This window comes from Salmo trutta, chromosome 36, assembly GCF_901001165.1.
Source record: "Salmo trutta chromosome 36, fSalTru1.1, whole genome shotgun sequence".
In the NCBI taxonomy this organism is placed as follows: domain Eukaryota; kingdom Metazoa; phylum Chordata; class Actinopteri; order Salmoniformes; family Salmonidae; genus Salmo; species Salmo trutta.
In genome coordinates, this window is record NC_042992.1 from 34,823,016 (window position 1) to 34,844,056 (window position 21,041).

A 21,041-nucleotide genomic window follows, 5' to 3' on the forward strand; every position below is an offset into this window, starting at 1 on the left:
TTGTTTTTATGTGTTAACACAATACTTAGAAGTACAAAATATCGTTTTTATGACAATCTCATGTAAAGTTACAAATCATTTCAGTCCATCTTTTATTTTATTAATGGTATCTGTGCAAGCACAGTGCGGTGTGTATAGTACCTTCAACTGGACCGCAGCATCTCAATAAAACTGAAAACCTTTTTCTCATTCCTTCTAATGATCCCTCCCTCTGTCGTCCTTTTCTCTCAGGCGGAGGAGTTCCGCATGGCCGTGCAGCTGCTTCTCGAGTGGCTGTCCGAGGCAGAGCAGACGCTGCGCTTCCGTGGCGTGCTGCCTGAGGAGGCGGAGACTCTGCAGACGCTGCTCCACACCCACCGGAACTTCATGGCCACGGTGGAGGAGAAGAGGACCGACGTGAACCGGGCAGCGGGCCAGGGCGAGGCCATCCTCACCACGTGCCACGCCGACTGCATCACCACCATCAAACACTGGATTACCATCGTCCGCTCCCGCTTTGAAGAGGTAGGCGGGCTGGAGAAGGAGAGTGGGATGAATAGAGAGATAAGAGAGGGGGGTAAATATTTTAAAGTCCTGCTGGGCCAAAGAGTCATGGAAATTGTATAAAATAGTATTTCACCCATTAATTGGTGCATTTGGCTTCTACAGGTCCTCACATGGGCCAAACAGCACGAGCAGCGTCTGGAGACTGCTCTGACAGAGCTGCTCAACAACGCCACGCTATTGGAGGAGCTGTTGTCATGGCTGCAGTGGGCGGAGACCACCCTAGTCCAGCGTGACGGAGAGACCCTTCCACAGGACATCCCTCAGCTCAAAACACTCATCACAGAACACCAGGTGGGAGGAGCCTACTTTTCTCAAACCCTCATTGGCTAAGTCGCTATTATAATTATCACTCCTTCTGATTGGCTGTGTCTCACATCAACCTATTGTTCCCAGGTGTTTATGGAGGAGATGACCCGGAAGCAGCCTGACGTGGACAAAGTGACCAAGACTTACAAGAGGAAACCAGCAGAGGCCCCTAGCAGCCTAGCTGAGAGGAGAGGAGCTCGTGCGTTACCTTATTTTACCTCCCAGAGATGCATGGATATTATATTATACTAAATACATATGAATACACATTTACCTAGAAATGCAAAAGCGAAGATATACAGTGGGTGCCTATTCACAATCCATCCTGACAGACTTCACTGAAGGAGATGGTCAAATGTTCCATCAAGTGTCCTCAACATTTAAACCCATGTAATGCGCCGTAATCATGACACCTCTCGCTCCTCGCCCTACAGGTAAAAACCAGCAGCAGCAACAACCGCAGCAACAACAGGCGGCGATGCAAGTAGCCGGGGGCAACCCCCGCTTGACCCAGCTATGCTCAAGGTGGCAGCAGGTGTGGCTGCTTGCCCTCGACCGCCAGCGGAAGCTCAACGACGCCCTCGACAGGCTTGAAGAGGTACTGTATTGTAGCGTCCCTCGATCTACCCTATTAGAACCGTAGAGGGCTTGGAGACCGAGTTTCAGACCTCTTTTTTCTCCTGTATGGTGTCTTGTCAAAACAGACACAGGATTTCCTCTAAGGATATTGCTCTTCCTCATTTGTCTCACATTTCTGTCCATTGTCTTTGTCCCCAGCTGAAAGAGTTTGCCAACTTTGACTTTGACGTGTGGAGGAAGAAGTACATGCGCTGGATGAACCACAAGAAGTCGCGCGTCATGGACTTCTTCAGACGCATCGACAAGGACCAGGACGGAAAGATCACTCGCCAGGAGTTCATCGACGGCATCCTGGCCTCAAGTATGTTCTTCAGAGCTAGCTACACATCGTTAGCGCTGTTCTTTGCCCATAGCCTGCTCCAACTTAAACTGTAGTCTAGTCCTACATCTCGGTCACAAGTCCTACATCTCGGTCACAAGTCCTACATCTCGGTCACAAGTCCTACATCTCGGTCACAAGTCCTACATCTCGGTCACAAGACCTACATCTCGGTCACAAGACCTACATCTCGGTCACAAGACCTACATCTCGGTCACAAGACCTACATCTCGGTCACAAGTCCTACATCTCGGTCACAAGTCCTACATCTTTTCCTGACTGTTGGTTGTGCTGTGCAGAGTTCCCCACCAGCAGGTTGGAGATGACGGCGGTGGCAGACATCTTTGACCAGGACGGAGACGGTTACATCGACTACTACGAGTTTGTGGCGGCGCTGCACCCCAACAAGGACGCCTACCGGCCCACCACCGACGCTGACAAGATAGAAGACGAGGTGAGGAACACACATACACACGTATATACCCAGATATTAAAAATGACACACTTATTTTGAACAACAAAGCTGGGCCGTTGACTTGTTCAGTCCAATAGCAACTCCTAAATTGGAGGTTAATGGAGCCAGCCTTATGACTTTGCCTCTTTCTCCTTTCTCACGCTGTGCAGGTGACCAGACAGGTGGCACAGTGTAAATGTGCCAAGAGGTTCCAGGTGGAGCAGATAGGAGAGAACAAGTACAGAGTAAGTCCTCCTCCAGCCAGTGACTGTATACATTTACCAACAGTTAATGAACACATTATTATATATTGTCTGCGTACTATGACTTAGTATTAGGTATGAGATATTGTATTTTTAAATGCAGATGGGCCAGAGCAATTACAAGGTGAGTTACACCTGAGGCTACAGTGGTGTGGACGTGTTATTATTAAAGAAATAGCTTCGACAGCTTCTACTTAGCGAAATACCGTTTTCAGATGCTACTTGACGGAGTGAATCTTGGTAATGTTAAGAATGTGTATTTTTTTGAAGTTGTTGCATTTGCAGTCATGGTGGGTCTAGGGCTCCGTCTGAAAATGGCACCCTATTCCCTATATTGTGCACTACTTTTGACCATGGTGCGCTACTTTTGACCAGGGCCCTGGACAAAAGTAGTGCACTATATAGGGAATAGGTTGCCATTTTGGACACACAATAGTTATTGTTATGATGCTGGCTGTGTGTCACTACTTCTTTGAGCACCAATAACTGCTGTGGTTGAACTAACAAATGACATCACTCCATTCCTCACGTATTTAAATGCTAGCCAATAACAGTAGCACTCATCTGTATCCATGGAAACACCGGCTTTGTAAGCAAGCTTCTCTAAGCTTTGTCATATACTCCTATAACAAGGTTGTCACATTATTGATAATTACTAAGAAACCGGCGGGCCAAAAAAGAGCGTCGCACGGGGCGCATCTGGCCCGCGGGGCCGTATGTTTTGCACCCCCAATGCTCTTTAACATATATCTCTCTGTACACATCTCTAGTCACAGCACTATGGGATTGATATGCTGTGTGTGCTTCCCACCAACAAACTAATATAACCATAATAAATATGACTTACACACCATCACAGCTCCAGAATTAGCAACTACTACCATTGCTGTTTTGCGTGAGCTACATCATCATTTTCCATGGGTTAATGATATCCGGTGTCTGGCCAGAGAGACCGAGCTACAAACTAACTGCACTGAGCTTGAGTCACATGACATCACACCTCTCTGTCTGTCTTGACTGTTCTTGCGTAAGTCTGTCTGTCTGGCTTCACTCTTCATCGACTTATCCATCTTGGTTTGTCTTCGAGTGGCAGTTTAGTGGCACTTTAACCACGCTATCAGATAGGAAATAGGATCAGATAGGAAATAGGAAATAGGATCATCATCATTCAAATTCCACTGCATCCTTTTGCTTTTCGAGGCAGATTGTATGGTTGGTTTTAATGGCTAGGAGACAAGTAACTACAGAATGAATTGTAGAAAGTCTTAGTGAAGGATATACAGTATGTGTACATAGAACATAGAGAAACAAACTGTAGCTTACCCTATCCAAAAGAGCTCTTATCCAATGACAGGTTGAGTTTGAAATATTTGTCTCTACATGTTATTTCACTCTTTCTCTTCTTCTTTCTCTTTGTTTATTCCTCCTCCACGTCTGCTGGATTTATTGTAGTTCTTCCTTGGAAACCAGGTAAAGTTGACTCGCGTGTTCGGTCCTTTTGAAATCCGCTTCCTGGATCTCCACCAATGCAGTGGCCTCAATTGGACGCCACAAAAAAAAAATGCTGCCATGGTGACCGATCAAATGTAGCGCTACACTGTTGGTGCGAATCATGGAAGTGGGTTTCATAGGGCATTGAGGTGTTTCTCTGGGTGTGATTTTGCAGATTTGGAAGACTAGTTTTGAGAATGACATCGATTTGGCAAACTGGAATGGGTTATAATGATAAGGGTTATAATACCCGATCCTATTGGCTTTGGACTGGGGGATTTGGTGAAATCATGCTGTTCTGAGAGTAATTATAAATCAATCTTGGTCCCGTATCTGTTTTTGTGCTGTCTTGCCAACTCTATGGTCATTGTCACAATGACCATAAATTACCAAAGAGTTGACTAGATGGCACAAACAGCCAGGCTAATCAAAGATAGTTCTGACTTGGTATTGTTTCATAGAGTTCCGCTTGCTGGGTGATGGAGCAGTTTACCATAGTAACTCTCTGAAGTGTAAATGTCATTCTGCATGAAACAAAGTTGAGTATTAGGTAGAATTAAATATCTCAGATTACTATTTGAACATTTTTTTTTTGTTTTTGATTGTTGGGTAAGCTGGGCTTTTGACAAATAGGTGATTTTAGTGGTATCATCAGTGCATGGGTGTTGGAGTATAATTTGCATGGAGTGGCGTATACTTTTGCTCAGATTAGTATGGGCTGCTGTGTATAATGGCTTTGGATTCTTAATCGTTATACTTTGTTACTGAATTCCTCTCTTTCTCCCACTTTTCATTTTCTCTCCTCCTCTCCGTTGCTGTGTCAGTTTGGTGACTCGCAGCAGTTGCGGTTGGTGCGTATCCTGCGCAGTACGGTCATGGTGCGGGTCGGAGGGGGCTGGATGGCCCTGGACGAGTTCCTGGTCAAGAACGATCCCTGCAGAGGTGAGTTTATTTATGCACAGACACACGCACATACAAACAAATAATGAGTACATACAAAAACGGAATGTATGTACACACACAAATACAGAGTACAAAATGCAAGCCACTGGATACACTGCGAGAGGGACAAATGGTAAATAAATATATGGTACGATGGTCAACTGTTTAAACTAGACGTAGTCGGACATATACAGTACATATAACCTTTCAGGTTTTCAGAGTTCTGTCTTTTCCAAAGCCGTCTACGGTCTGTCTGGTGTGCTCCTCAGAGCAATCTCTCCCTCTTTCTCTCTCCATCATCATCCCTTCTTTCCTCTTCATCCCTCTCTGTGATAGTTCTTTGAGAAGACGGGCTTGAATCGTCTCCATCTCCATCTCTCTCTCTCTCTTTCTCTCTCTTTCTCTCTTTCTCTTTCTCTCTCTTTCTCTCTCTTTCTCCTGCCACACAGTCCTTCTTTCAAAGTAGTGTTGCACGGTGCATGATCTTCAGTTCTCTCCCTCCCTTACCTTTCCTTTTGCCCTCTCCCTTCTTCCCTCTCTCCTCTTCTCTCTCCTTCCAGTGCAACATCCTGGACTTAAGATCCTTCGCTCCGACTCCAGTAGCACCATTTCATCTCGTATAGGTTGGGTTTTTCTCTCGCTCTCTTTCCCCCTTTTCTCCCTCCGCCTCTTCTCCGTTCTCTCACTCCCTCTTGGTTGTTTTTTGGTTTGGGCTTTTTGCTGTGCTTTGCTGACTGTGACACTGAACTAACGTTCCTACCCTTTCTGGCTACATGCTAATGCTAGCACAAGGGGATCCCTATCACAGGTTAATAGGTCCAAGTCATTGACCTGTGTCTTTGTTTTGTTTTTAAAGTTGTTTCAGCCACTTGTCACTTTGGTCACTTTGGTCCCTGATGTGTCCACCTGCTCACCTCCTCAACCCCTCAACCTTGGGGACTTCACCTGTATTTTTTACTCTCTTTGCCACTGTCTTCTGTGTTCACCTCTGTGTTGAAGTGAGAGAGGGAAGTGTGTGTGTGTGTGTGTGTGTGTGTGTGTGTGTGTGTGTGTGTGTGTGTGTTTCCATCTCACCGTGAGCACTCCACTATTTCACGTTGTCTCTTGTGTCTCTCAGTGACGGTCACTCCTGGCTATTTCTGCTGCAGAGGTACCTACACTCCCTCTCTCTTCCATTGCTCCACTGTCCATCCCTCCATTTCTCTCACTCTGTCCGTCCAACCATCCATCTAGCCATCCAGCTCAATCTCTCACTCTAGTCCTTGTGTTTGTGTCTGTTTGGGCATATGTATGTATACACATGTCTAAGTCTTGTCTGTGTGCCAGTCCGCATCATGCTTCCCACTCAAAAACAGGGTTTGGCCAGCCCTGGTCTTGGTGGTGATGGTTGCCATGTGGATCCAAAATGGCCGCATAGTTTGACGGGCCAGTCCCATAAAAAAAAAACAGAGACCGTCTAAGACCTGGGTGTAGCCAGCCTGGGCTTCTAATAGCGCTTGAAGTGGCTCTTTTAAATGTGATGGTGGGCGGGGACTGAATTAGAGGGTGCACCTGGCTCGCTGGGGGACCGTAATTACAGGGCGCGCACCCATTTATTATTGACTGGTCTTGCTGCTGTTGCTAGTGGATGACTGAGGGGGCGTGTCCCGCCTTGGGTATGGCTACTGACCGCGGCTCCAGTGCCCTGCTGCTAATGCTAACTGCAGCGCTCTCATCTCTCTCTCTCTCTCTCTCTCTCTCACTGTGGCTGGCTTTTCTGAGTGTTGTGTGCTGGGGCTGCTGCACCATCTTGTCTAAGAATGCTTCTATGAGTGTCTATGGGAGGGGAGTCCCCATTGGTACTGTATTGGGGCTCCCCCAAGAGCATAACCAGGCATGCCGCACATATTTGGCACCGAACGCACGGGTTATGGATTAGGGGGAAAGGATGAAGGCGTCAACAGAGCGACGCCCTCAGTGAGAAAAGAGAGGCTGTGCTTTGGCTTACAGACGTACCTCTGTGTTCTAGCTATATAACCATATAAACCAGCATGAAAATGTCTGCACTCACTCCAATAAGTCGCTCTGCTAAATGACTCAAATGTAAATATTGTTCTAGTAGTTTGGCTGTAGCAATACAAGGGTACTGTTAAAGTCCGTTCTTGCTGAGCGTCTTCCTATCAGTTTGGATAGAATGACCTCTGTGTGAGGATGCTTTGCCGCCTTCCTCTGCACCGCCACAAACACTACACACTCACTCCCTCCTCCACTTAAAAGTAGCCACCGGAAGTGCACTTCACTGCCTCTGATTTCCAACCCTCCCCTCGCCCCACTCAACCTAGCACTGACTTGACCACACTGACTCTGAGAGCAGTGACTCGCCGAGGAAGCACTGACTCTCTGCCTCGCACTGTTCCTAGATACGTACTGCAGCCATAGTTGAGGAGACTTGACCATTTTTTTTGTCTTTCTCTCCTCTCTCTCTCTCTCTCTCTCTTTCTTTCTCTCCCCTTCTTCCCTCACTCCAGCCCGAGGCCGTACCAACCTGGAGCTGCGTGAGAAGTTCATCCTTCCGGAGGGTGCTTCCCACGGCCTGGCGGCGTTCCGCTCCCGGGGCCGGCGCTCCAAACCCGGCTCCCGCACGGCCTCACCCACCCGCTCCTCCTCCTCGGCCTCGCACAGCGCACATAGCTGCGCATCCTTGCCCTCTGCTCCCGCCACCCCCACCGCCTCCTCTAGGGTAAGTGCCCTCGACCCCATTCTCCCCCATAGAAATACAATTACTCGAACGGGAAAGCTCCTCAGGCCATGACAACTTGACAGAACCGGTGTACTCATCATGGGTGGACCCAATATGGTATTGTTTTCTATTGGAGCTACAGTGCATCTGGAAAGTATTCAGACCTTGACTTTTTCCACATTTTGTTACATCACAGCCTTATTCTAAAATTGATGAAGTAGTTTTTTTCCCCTCATCAATCTACACACAATACCCCATAATGACAAAGCAAAAACAGGTTTTTAGACATATTTGCAAATGTATAAAAAATGTAAAGCTGTAATATCACATTTACAATATGACAAGTATTCAGACCCTTTACTCATTACTTTGTTGAAGTACCTTTGGCAGTGATTACAGCCTTGAGTCTTCTTGGGTATGACGCTACAAGCTTGGTACACCTGTATTTGGGGAGTTTCTCCCATTCTTCTCTGCAGATCCTTTCAAGCTCTGTCAGGTTGGATGGGGAGCGTCACTGCACAGCTATTTTCAGGTCTCTCCAGAGATGTTCAATCAGGTTCAAGTCCGGACTGGCTGGGCTACAAAAGGACATTCAAAGACTTGTCCCGAAGCCACTCCTGTGTTGTCTTGGCTGTGTGCTTAGGGTTGTTGTCCTGTTGAAAGGTGAAACTTTGCCCCAGTCTGAGGTCCTGAGCCCTCTGGAGCAAGTTTTTATCAAGGATCTTTCTGTACTTTGCTCCGTTCATCTTTCCCTCGATCCTGACTAGTCTCCTAGTCCCTGCTGCTGAAAAACAACCCCACAGCATGACGCTGCCACCACCATGCTTCACACCAAGTGGTCTGTCATGTGCCTTCCATCTGGCCAGTCTACCGTAAAGGTCTGATGGGTGGAGTACTGCAGAGATGGTTGTCCTTCTGGAAGGTTCTCCCATCTCCACAGTGGAACTCTGGAGCTCTGTCAGAGTGACCATCTGGTTCTTGGTCACCTCCCCGACCAAGGCCCTTCTCCCTCGATTGGTCAGTTTGGCGAGGCGGCCATCTCTAGGAAGAATCTTGGTGGTTTCAAACTTCTTCCGTTTAAGAATGATGGAGGCCACTGTGTTCTTGGGGACCTTCAATGCTGCAGACATTTTTTAGTACCCTTCCCCAGATCTTTGCCTCGACACAATCCTGTCTCAGAGCTCTGCCCACAATTCCTTCAACCTCGTGGCTTGGTTTTTGCTCTGACATGCACTGTCAACTGTGGGACCTTACATAGACAGGTGTGTGCCTTTTCAAATCATATCCAATCAATTGACTTGACCAGAGGTGGACTCCAATCAAGTTGTAGAAACATCTCAAAGATGATCAATGGAAACAGGATGCACCTGAGCTCTATTACGAGTCTCAAAGCAAAGGGTCTGAATACTTATGTAAATAAGGTATTTCTATTTTCACCTTGTCAGTATCGGGTATTGTGTGTAGATTGATAAGGAAAATGTTTTATTTAATCAATTTTAGAATAAGGCTGTAACCGAGCAAAATGTGGGGAAGGGGTCTGAATACTTTCCCAATGCACTGTAGCTGACTGAACTATATCGCCCCTAAATTTCCCTGCTTCTCTTCACGTCATACGACTGTTACCATGTTAGTTATAGTAGAACTCTTGTCACAAAGATCGGTCGTGTCTTGAATATAGGCTGAGCAATTACACAAGCTACTTTGATCGCCCTGGGAAAGGAAAGTGAACATGGTGTCTAAGTGTTCCCAATGGAAACCGAGACTAGAATGGAACCTGCAAGCGTACACTACACACATGCATAACAACACTACAATACATGTTCACAAACTACAGTCAGTCATAGTCACATACAGTATCAGTCACATGTCAGAGTCTTTGTTGTCGCCAGGTCTCGGTGGCCCATCTCTCACCCACTTTCTCACAATGGTTGTTGTCACATTGATTCTTCATTGTATTAATGTGTCATCCCTGTGTGTCTATTACAGTCATAGGGGGATGAATTTTGATCGTCTAAGTTCAGATGAAACACACCTCTCCGGCCTTTCTCTTATATACCACTGAATCCTAAGTGTGATACCTCTAGTCATATGTTCAATCAGTCAGGTTACTATAGTCTAGGTCAAAATGGAAAAGTGTGTGTGTGTGTATACATACACACACACACACACACAGTGGGAAGAAAAAGTATGTGAGCCCTTGAGAACTACCTGGATTTCTGCATCAATTGGTCAAACAATGTGATCTGATCTTCATCTAAGTCACAATAATAGACAAACACAGTCTGCTAAAACTAACATACAAAAATTGATATGTTTTCATGTCTTTATTGAACACACCGTGGTAACATTCACACTGCAGGGTGTAAAAAGTATGTGAACCCTTGGATTTAATAACTGGTTGACCCTCCTTTGGCAACAATAACCTCAACCAAATGTTTTCTGTAGTTGCGGGTCAGGAGGAATTTTGTGCCATTCCTCTTTACAAAACTGTTTCAGTTCCACAATATTGTTGGGATGTCTGGTGTGAACCGTTCTCTTGAGGTCATGCCACAGCATCTCAATGGGGTTGAGGTCAGGACTGACTTGGCCACTCCAGAAGGCGTATTTTCTTCTGTTCAAGCCATTCTGTTGTTGATATAGTTCTGTGTTTTGGGTCGTTGTCCTGTTGCATCACCCAACTTCTGTTGAGCTTAAATTGGCAGACAGCCTAACATTCTCCTGCAAAATGTCTTGATAAATTTGGGAATTCATTTTTCCGTCTGATAACAAGCTGTCCAGGCCCTGAGGCAGCAAAGCAGCCCCAAACCATGATGCTCCCTCCACCATACTTTACAGTTGTGATGAGGTTTTGATGTTGGTGTGCTGTGCCTTTTTTTTCTCCACACATAGTGTTGTGTGTTCCTTCCAAACAACTCAACTGTAGTTTCATCTGTCCACAGAGTATTTTGCCAGTAGTGCTGTGGAACATCCAGGTGCACTTTTGCAAACTTCAGACGTGCAGCAATGTTTTTTTGGACAGCAGTGGCTTCTTCTGTGGTGTCCTCCCATATGAACACCATTCTTGTTTAGTGTTTTATGTATCGTAGACTCGTCAACAGAGATGTTAGCATCTTCCAGATATTTCTGTAAGTCTTTAGCTGACACTCTAGGATTCTTCATAACCGCATTGAGCATAATGCGCTGTGCTCTTGCAATCATCTATGCAGGATAGCCACTCCTAGGGAGAGTAGCAACAGTGCTGAAATTTCTCCATTTATAGACAATTTGTCTTACCGTGGACTGACTTTTAGAGATACTTTTGTAACCTTTCCAGCTTTATGCAAGTCAACCATTCTTAATCTTAGGTCTTCTGAGATCTCTTTTGTTTGAGGCATGGTTCACATCAGACAAGGCTTCTTGTGAATAGCAAACTCAAATTTTGTGAGTGTTTTTTATAGGGCAAGGCAGCTCTAACCAACATCTCCAATCTCGTCTCATTGATTCGACTTCAGGTTAGTTGACTCCTGACTCCAATTAGCTTTTGGAGAAGTCATTAGCCTTGGGGTTCACATACTTTTCCCAACTTACACTGTGAATGTTTAAATTATGTATTCAATATAGCCAAGAAAAATACAATTATTTGTGTGTTATTAGTTTAAGCACACTGTGTCTATTGTTGTGACCTAAATGAAGATCAGATCAAATTGTATGTCAAATTTATACGGAAATCCACTTTTTCTTCCCACTGTACATGCATACATACTGTACCAGTCAAAAGTTTGGACGCACCTACTCATTCAAGGGTTTTTCTTTATTTTTACTATTTTCTACATTGTAGAATAATAGTGAAGACATCAAAACTATGAAATAACACATAGGGAATCATGTAATAACCAAAAAAGTGTTAAACAAATCAAAATATATTTTAGATTCTTTAGAGTAGCCATCCTTTGCCTTGATGACAGCTTTGCACACTCTTGGCATTCTCTCAACCAGCTTCACCTGGAATGCTTTTCCAACAGTCTTGAAGGAGTTCCCACATATGCTGAGCACTTGTTGGCTGCTTTTCCTTCACTCTTCGGTCCAACTCATCCCAAACCATCTCAATTGGGTTGAGATCGGGTGATTATGGAGGCCAGGCCATCTGATGCAGCACTCCGTCACTCTTCTTCTTGGTCAAATAGCCTTTTACACAGCCTGGAGGTGTGTTTTTGGTTGTTGTGCTGTTGAAAAACAAATTATAGTCCCACTAAGTGCAAACCGGATGGGATGGCGTATCGCTGCAGAATGCTGTGGTAGCCATGCTGGTTAAGTGTACCTTGAATTCTAAATAAATCACTGACAGTGTCACCAGCAAAGCACCATCACACCACCTCCTCCATGCTTCATGGTGGGAACGACACATGCGGAGATCATCTGTTTACCTACTCTGCGTCTCACAAAGACACGACGGTTGGAACCAAAAATCTCAAATTTGGACACATCAGACCAAAGGACAGATTTCCACCCATCTAATGTCCATTGCTCGTGTTTCTTGGCCCAAGCAAGTCTTATTGGTGTTCTTTAGTAGTGGTTTCTTTGCAGCAATTCAACCATGAAGGCCTGATTCAAGCAGTCTCCTTTGAACAGTTGATGTTGAGATGTTTGTGTTACTTGAACTCTGTAATGCATTTATTTGAGCTGCAATTTCTGAGGCTGGTAACTAATGAACTTGTCCTCTGCAGCAAAGGTAACTCTGGGTCTTCCTTTTCCGTGGCAGTCCTCATGAGAGCCAGTTACATCATAGCTCTTGATGGTTTTTGAAACTGCACTTGAAGAAACGTTCAAAGTTCTTGACTTTTTCCGTATTGACTGACCTTCATGTCTAAACATAATGATGGACTGTCGTTTCTCTTTACTTATTTGAGCTGCTCTTGGCATATTATGGACTTGGTCTTTTACCAAATAGGGCTATCTTCTGTATACCACCCCTACCTTGTCACAACACAACTGATTGGCTCAAACACATGAAGAGGGAAAGAAATTCCACAAATTAACTTTTAAAAAGGCATACCTGTTAATTGAAATGCATTCCAGGTGACTACCTCATGAAGCTGGTTGAGAGAATGCCAAGATTGTGCAAAGCTGTCAAGGCAAAGGGTGTCTACTTTGGAGAATCTCAAATGTAAAAAATATTTTGATTTGTTTAACACTTCTTTGGTTACTTCATGATTCCCTATGTGTTTTTTCATAGTTTTGACGTCTTACCTATTATTTCACAATGTAGAAAATAGTAAAAATAAAGAAATACCCTTGAGTGAGTAGGTGTGTCCAAACTTTAAACTGATACTGTAAATAAGCATATATATTGAACTCTAATTAGTGTAGCAGTCCAGCCAAGGTGCAGCCAGTCTTGGAGGACAAAGCATGAAGCTAGAATACCCATAATCATCTGTTTTGTGGTCACTGATCATTAGTTGTGTAGTCTCTGTTAGTCGTGTGATTTTTGTATTGTGTATGTGTGTCTGTGTTGAAATGGGAATTCCCCTGTTTCTGCATGTCAACAGCAATCACCTACGTCCTTAACTGTGAGATTTTTATTTGTTCTTTGTTTTTGTATTTTTCTTTTGTCTCCTAAATCCCTCCATCCACCCCCTGCTAACCTCGCTTGAAAAATGTACTCCCTCCACTGTTTTTCGTCCTGCGTTTTTAAATCCATCCGCTGTCGCACCAAAAACACACTGCACTACACTACCTGCCTCCCCTCCTTCCCCTTTCTCCCTTTCCCTATTTTCCTTTGCTCTACTTTCCTGCTTCTCCTCCTTTTTTTATTCCCCTTGGCTGCCTTCTTCCCTCCCTTCTTCCCTTTGCTGATCCCAGTCCTCAAACTCGCGTGGCTATGCCAAGCCCTGGCTGGCACACAGTAAAACTCCAACACCAACCAAGTGCCAGTCCTGCCCAGACCACGACCACACCACCCCTGGGCATGAGGTAACACACTGACTCCTCCCGCCACCCCTTCCAAGCCCCAGCGAACTAATAACGCACTAACGTACACACACAATCGCTCACTCACGGGTGGCCATACACACTGCGTAGTGCACACTGTGCAATGGGACCACGAGGATATAAGTGACGTGACATTGAAATTCAGCTTTCAAACTGAATATATTTGCACCATATCTTGTTTTCATGTTAAAGGTAGATGCAGCAAAATGACATCATCATACACAACAGGGCAACATCCTTCTTACGAACATCAACAACATTCAAATTCACTGTTGACTTCCAAAATGTCGACATGCCTCAAGACTCAAATTGGGACGAGCCAATAGTGTGGCAGCCTTGGCAGATTTCTACTCGGTTTGGTTGATGTGTGTAATGAGGAAGTCGTCCTGTTGTGTATGATGATGTCATGTTGTAGAGTCTACCTTTATAAAGGCCCAGTGGAGTCAAAAATGTGATTTCCTGTGTTTTATATATATTTCCACACTGTGGTTGGAAAACTGTTAAATTGTGAAAATTATGATAAAGCCCTTTTAGTGTAAGAGTTATTTGAAAAGACTGCCTGTTTTGGCCTTCCATTGGCGACAGCTCCATGCGGTAAATGAGTTGGACCAATAAGAGTTCCAAACCTCTATGCCAATAACAGCACATTTTCAGTTATGCCTCCCCATTCCCAGACAGTCCTAGCAAAATACTAGCTGAGAAAGTACTCTTTGCCAAGAAGCTATTTTTATTTCTTTTTGACCATTTTAATTGAAAACAATCACAGTAAGGTACTTAATTGTTACCCAGAAATATTTATATATTGAGATAAAAACAGCTGCATTGGACCTTTTTTAATGTTTTCAGTGCCACAGTTTGCCACTGCCTGACATTCCCTGTGTCTGACATATATATATAGGGAGCAGCGTCGGGGTCCAAGCTGAAGAGGCCCACCTTCCACTCCAGCCGAGGGTCTCTGACTGGAGAGAATGGAGGAGCTACACCCATTTCTACTAAACCTGGACGTACCGGTAAGAACAAAGTCCTGATTTTTCATACCAGTTTTGATTCCTATTTTCAGTCCTCTAGTTTTGTTCTCTTGGAACATATGATTCCCATAATTAAAATGAGACTAAATATATATATTTTTTCTCTATTCTTCTCTTTCTATCCCTCATTACCTACACTTAACCTCCTCCTTCCTCCCTGTTTCCTCCCTCTCTCTTCTTCTTCTCCTCTCAGACCCCAAGCGTACCCCATCGGGGGCCAGTGGTCCGGTCAGCCGGGCGGGCAGCCGAGCGGGCAGCCGAGCGGGCAGCAGGGCAAGCAGCCGGCGGGGCAGCGATGCTTCGGATGCCTCTGAGCTCCTGGAGACTCGCTCGGCCTGCTCGGACACCTCGGACACCCCCCGGCTCCCAGGAGCGGCCAAGCCCTCCAAGATCCCTACCATCTCCAAGAAGGCCCCAAGCCCCAAGACACCCGCTTCTGGGAAGAAATAGTGAAGGAGATGTCAAAAAGACGTCATAAAAATGTCATACAGCCAACCATAGTCGTCAACATAACAGCGTCATACATCTAACTATCCGTCTGGTTTGACTCCAAGGGCTTCCCCGGCCCCCCAAAACACCAGCCATGATGAAATAGGGAAGATGTCCCGACTATAGAATTAGATCAAGTAGAACGCACCATCTCCCTTTCGAAGAGACGCTCTATAGTGAACAGACTACTGGCGGCCATATTGGGTGTCACATTTGATCCAAACGTCCATCCATAGGGCTTGCATGGGATTCATGCACCAAGACTACTGTATGAAGGGTAGGGAGAGAGAGAAAGGGGAAGACATCTCTCTTTTCCTCCCTCGTACACACACTCGAAAAAAACTCACTGGGGGTGTCGGGTTCGTGCACTTAGACGGAACAGAACTTTCCCCTTTTAAAACCCAGATCCCAGTTTGCCTTCCAGTCTCCTGTGTGCTCTGTCTCGTAACGGGATTGTGCTAGACTGTTGTAGAGAAAGCCACAGCAATTTGAACCGACAACCAACCAACATAATGCTGCCTTACTGTTACACATTTCTGTCCTTACTTTTACCTAATCTGAGTTCCAGAGAACGTTAGGTAGAGCCTTGTAACTACTTTGTGTATGTACACACTGACACGCACAGAACTGAAGCACACACACACACATTGAGGGGAGAGATTAAATGACTCAGAACTTCCTGGAGAATGGCATTCAAAAGAACTGGATTGTGGGTATTGTGGACATTTTTTATTTTTTTTTTCTCACCATGAGTTCAACTGAAAATATGCAATGATTGCCGTCTTGTTTTTTTCCTGCCCTGGACTGGGAAGTGAAGAGGAATGACACTTCAGCATGTCTGTGGGTCGGGAACATCCAGACTAGCGTGAATCTACTGTTCAGTGTCTGGGCGGCGCCACTCTGACCACTTCCTGCACTGAGCTAACTGCCTAAACCTCAAGCCCAGGAGACCGTGGAAGTGGCGGGAAACACACTGCAATGTCCTCACAAACCACTGCAACATTGGAAGTGTGTTTTAAAGGTGTGTATGTGAGTGTGTGTTTGATGGAATGGAGGGTTTCTCATGTCCTATAATATGAAACCTGTTTCTGAGAAGAAAAGCACTATTTCTTGGTGGGACCCCCACTAACAGCAAAAACATGACCGTGTGAAACAATGTAGTGGATTGTAAGGACACACAATTTAAGCGACTATAATTCTACGGTTAGAGATTGAAGACCAGCACACGCTGACGGTGTATCGCTGTAATTCCACATTGCCCCTCCCCCTACGTTGCCGCTGGAAACCCCATAGCCGCAAACACACATTTTTGTATACGTGTGTCGTCGTCACGTGTTACAGGAATCAAAGGTCATCGACTTGCGTCACTGTATGCAAAGATTTCATTTGTGAATGTCTTTCATTCTGGTTAATTTATAATCCTGTTGTATTTGTTTTAGTTTTGCATTTGTAGTTTAAGAAAACATTTCTATTTATTTTTCAGTTCTGTATCATCACCTTGGAGAATGATTAGTATTAATATAATGAAATCATGATATTTTGTACCAAGGAAAATGTCTGCTCCTCTCTTCAACGTTGTATGTTATTACTTCTTAACATAACTTTACTCAACTAGGAAGCTGACTTGATTTCCATGGCAGCCTTTTTTGCTAATGACTACAACTCCCTGAACATGACCAAAGGGGGTTGCCCTTATTGTGTTGACAAAAAAACTACAAATATGGATGACGGGGAACTGAACCCCCAGTGTCCCTCCTTACAGGCGTTTGAATTGTCATGTCTTTGATGGCTGCAAATGTGCTCCCCTGTTTCTTAATGTGAGAGCTGACGTATATGAAAACTTAATGAGCGCAAATGTCATCTGGAGGTGATTTTATTTATTTATTGTCTCTTTGGGGGCGGGGATCCGGGGACGCCGAAGAGGAACCCACCTTTTGATGCGGTGTTATTCTCTGTGATGAAGAGAAAATATGTTGGTGGGAGGCGGGGTTAGAAGTCAATTGTGTAAAATAAAAAAGCTAAGATTATAAACCTTTTTTGTTCTCTTTTTGTATTAAAAATATGCTTGCAGTAAAAAAATGTAAGTTGTCATTGTGTATTGATTTTTTTATTTCATTCGGAGGCAGAAGTGTGTTTACATACAGTGCCTTCAGCAAGTATTCACACCCCTTGACTTTTTTCTAAATGTTGATTTAGATTTTGTGTCACTGGCCTACACACAATACCCATAATGTCAAAGTGGAATTATGTTCTTAGAAATGTTTACTGAAATGAAAAGCTGAATTGTCTTGTCAATAAGTATTCAACCCCTTTCTTATAGCAAGCCTAAATAAGTTCAGGAGTAAAAATGTACTTAAGTCACATAAGTTGCATGGATTCACTCTGTGTGCAATAATCGTGTTCATCGTGATTTTTGAATGACTCGTCTCTGTACCCCACACATACAATTATCTTTAATGTCCCTCAGTTGAGTAGTGAATTTCAAACACAAAGACCAGGGAGGTTTTCCAATGCCAACAAAGAAGGGCATCTATTTGTAGGGTAAAAATAAGAAAAGCATACTTTTTAATATCCCTTTGAGCATGGTGAAGTTATTAACTACACTTTGGATGGTGTATCAATAAACCCAGTCACTACAAAGATACAGGCGTCCTTCCTAACTCAGTTGCCGAAGAGAAAGGAAACCGCTCAGGGATTTCACCAATGGTGAATTTAAAACATAGTTTAATGGCTGTGATAGAAGAAAACTGAGGATGGAGCAACAACATTGTAGTTACTCCATAATACTAACCTAAATTACAGAGTGAAAAGAAGGAAGCCTGTACAGAATATTTCAAAACATGCATCCTGTTTAACTTTACACTGAGTGTACAAAACATTTAAGAACACTGTCCTAATATTGAGTTGCACCCCCCACCACAAGGATGTTGACTCCAATGCTTCCCACACTTGTCACGTTGGCTGGATGTCCTTTGGGTGGTGGACTATTCTTGATACACGCTGGAAACTGTTGAGCGTGAAAAACCCAGGAGTGTTGCAGTTCTTGACACAAACCGCTGTGCCTGGCGCCTACTACCATACCCCGTTCAAAGGCACTTAAATATTTTGTCTTGTCCATTCACCCTCTGAATGGCACACTCAATTGTCTCAAGGCTTAAAAGTCTGTATTTAACCTGTCTCCTCCCCTTCATCTACACCAGGGCTCTCTAACCCTATTCCTGGAGTGCTTCCCTCCTGTAGGTTTTCGCACCAACCCCAGTTGTAACTTACATGAATTAGTTTATCAACCAGGTAATTATTAGAATCAGGTGTGCAAGATTAGGGTTGGAACAAAAACCTACAGGACTGTAGCTCTAAAGGAAAGTGGTTGGAGAACCATGCTCTACACTGATTGGAGTGGATTTAACAATTTACATTTAAAAAAGCCTTGTTCATATTGGCAGTTTGAAGTGGCTCAAATCCAATTTTTGTTGCATATCCGATTGGAATCTGTTCTTTTTCCTGCAGTTTGAACAGCCAAAAAGCACATGGAATCGGATATTTCAAGCCACATTTAAAAACCACCTTCCTAGGTGGTTTGAAGTCAGAAACAAATCAGATTCCTGGCAATGCGACTTGATTGGTCATCTGATTTATTTGCCCCGACTGTTAATTGTTTACAAACAAATGAGTGAATGTGCTAGAAAGCTAAACAGCTAGCTAGTTGACTGCAGTGGCTAGCTAGTTGACTGCAGTGGCTAGCTAGTTGACTGCAGTGGCTTGCCAAAAAGGACTTGTTTTGAAAGTTGGATCATCTTATCCTTTGAGGCTTTAAAGGTGTTCTTACACTATGATTTTGAACATTCAAAGCAACTGGAAAATGTCCATGACAGGACCTTAGCTTGCTACATAACTTCTGAGTGATAGGAACCACGAGCACCAACAGCAATCAGCCTACACCACTGTGCACACACCCGTCGTTACTTTGACAACAAGCATGGCCATGTCAGCAAATTACTGCTGTCTGAACACACACACACCCGATTTGGGCACTTGTAACTTGCTGTTTGGACAGTCAGTATTCCAAAACGAATTTGAAAAACCTAACTGATTGGAGCATTAAGGTCTGCAATGTGAACAAGGCTGGTCACCTGGTCAGTCTTATATCATGGAAAGAGCAGGTGTCCTTCATGTTTTGTAGACTCAGTGTAAGTCCGGAATACAAAGGCGTTATGTTTGGGATAAATCCAACACATCACTGAGTACCACTCTACATATTTTAAAGTGTGGTGGTGGCTGCATCATATTATGGGTATGCTTGTCATCGGCAAGGACTAGGATGTTTTTTAGGATAAAAAGAAACGGAATAGAGGAAAACCTGGTTGTCTGCTTTCCACCAGACACTGGGAGACAAATTCACCTTTCAGCAGGACAATAACCTCAAACACAAGGCCAAATGTACACTGCAGTTACTTACCAAGACGACATTGAATGTTCCTGAGTGGCCTAGTTGCAGCTTTGACTTAAATCGGTTGGAACATCTATGGCAAGACTTGAAAATGGAGGTCTAGCAAGGATCAACAACCAACTTGACAGAGCTTAAAGAATTTTTAAAAGACTAATTGTACAATCCAGGTGTGAAAAGCTCTTAGACTTACCCAGAAAGACTCACAGCTGTAATCACTCTGCAAAGGTGATTATAACATGTATTGACTCGGGGTTGAATCCTTATGTAATCAAGATACATTAGTGTTTCCACTTTCACATCAGAGTATTTTGTTTAAAAATGACAATTAAATCCATTTGAATCCCACTTTGTAACACAAAATGTGGAAAAAGTCTAGGGTTGTGAATACTTTCTGAAGGCACTGTGTACATGCAATGTCCACATGCATGTTTCCATGCGTGTGCTTGCGGCCGTGTCTCCATGCCTACGTGTGTGTCTGGAAGAGAGTATAGACCACAAGGTCTCTCTGCACACCGGAAATGGCTTGGTAATTAGGTTAGGGTACAATTATCCTCCCCAGAGATAAGGACACACCCTGTAGTAGGATCTTCAAGAGAGGGAGGGTGGTCTCTGTGGTCATGGATGGGCGCGTTTCTCTACTGCTTATTCTATATTGTGAGAGACGTAACTCAGGTCTAATCTCATTCTCTGCTTCCGCAGTAGCTAAGTGTAAGAATTGAGTTGCTTGGTTTCTGCGTGCGTGAGTGAGTGGGAGAATCACCGTGGTTTATTTGGTGGTTCCACTGAAGGCGGATGGGATTTGGTCTTTAGTCTTCCCTGGGCAGCTGTGTGTGTTTACATGGAACTTTCCAAACCCACTCACATCCTCTCCCACCATCCCCATCTATCCTCCCGTCTGTCCTCACTACCTATCCTCACTCTGACGACAAACTGACGGACTCCCTCTTATCATTCTCTCACCTTCGCCATCCCTTCATCCCTCTCTCCGGCCCTAAAATCCCTCAACACTGGAGAAAGAAAAACAGAAATACCACAGAAAATACTCATTCATGGCACTTCTGACTCCCTGGCTTAAGAAAAAAATGTTGGTCGGTTTGGTTTGGTCAGTTAGCATTCGTGCCGTTCAAAGTGGCCGCAAGTCCCAGGGTGCTTTGAAGTCCAACATACACACGCTGGCATGGAGCTGACCCTCACTACTATATTTGAATGTGTTGTAATTTCTTCCCTCAAATGCCTTGCTAGCACACCACACACAGTATTGCAGTCAAACTGGAATGAGGTGAAGACAACTCGCAATCTGTTTAACAGGAAATGAAAACGTATAAAATACCTTAAACAACATTTCATGGGGTACATGTTTTGACAGTGGACCTTAAGCTACAGCAGTCTACCTTTTTATGTTTTTAGTATTCGGTTTAAAGAGACGGTACG

The 21,041-nt window shown here is 44.3% G+C and overlaps 1 protein-coding gene across 4 annotated transcripts in view; it reads left to right on the top strand.

The window, feature by feature from the left end:
- LOC115176156 (microtubule-actin cross-linking factor 1) overlaps window positions 1-17,242 on the top strand; it is a 144,662-nt gene extending 127,420 nt beyond the window's left edge. For 2 of the 4 annotated variants that reach the window (XM_029735983.1, XM_029735984.1), the window contains 16 exons: window positions 232-504; window positions 649-837; window positions 940-1,051; window positions 1,287-1,450; window positions 1,630-1,792; window positions 2,110-2,264; window positions 2,435-2,509; window positions 2,631-2,651; window positions 3,980-3,997; window positions 4,843-4,960; window positions 5,521-5,583; window positions 6,078-6,110; window positions 7,468-7,679; window positions 13,518-13,628; window positions 14,545-14,656; window positions 14,868-17,242. In XM_029735983.1, the coding sequence (XP_029591843.1) occupies window positions 232-504; window positions 649-837; window positions 940-1,051; window positions 1,287-1,450; window positions 1,630-1,792; window positions 2,110-2,264; window positions 2,435-2,509; window positions 2,631-2,651; window positions 3,980-3,997; window positions 4,843-4,960; window positions 5,521-5,583; window positions 6,078-6,110; window positions 7,468-7,679; window positions 13,518-13,628; window positions 14,545-14,656; window positions 14,868-15,124 (2,076 nt within the window). In that variant the 3' untranslated portion in view covers window positions 15,125-17,242. The remainder of the gene's footprint in view (window positions 1-231; window positions 505-648; window positions 838-939; window positions 1,052-1,286; window positions 1,451-1,629; window positions 1,793-2,109; window positions 2,265-2,434; window positions 2,510-2,630; window positions 2,652-3,979; window positions 3,998-4,842; window positions 4,961-5,520; window positions 5,584-6,077; window positions 6,111-7,467; window positions 7,680-13,517; window positions 13,629-14,544; window positions 14,657-14,867) is intronic. The other 2 variants (XM_029735985.1, XM_029735986.1) reach the window with 2 other exon arrangements.
- The last annotated feature ends 3,799 nt before the right edge of the window (window positions 17,243-21,041 follow it).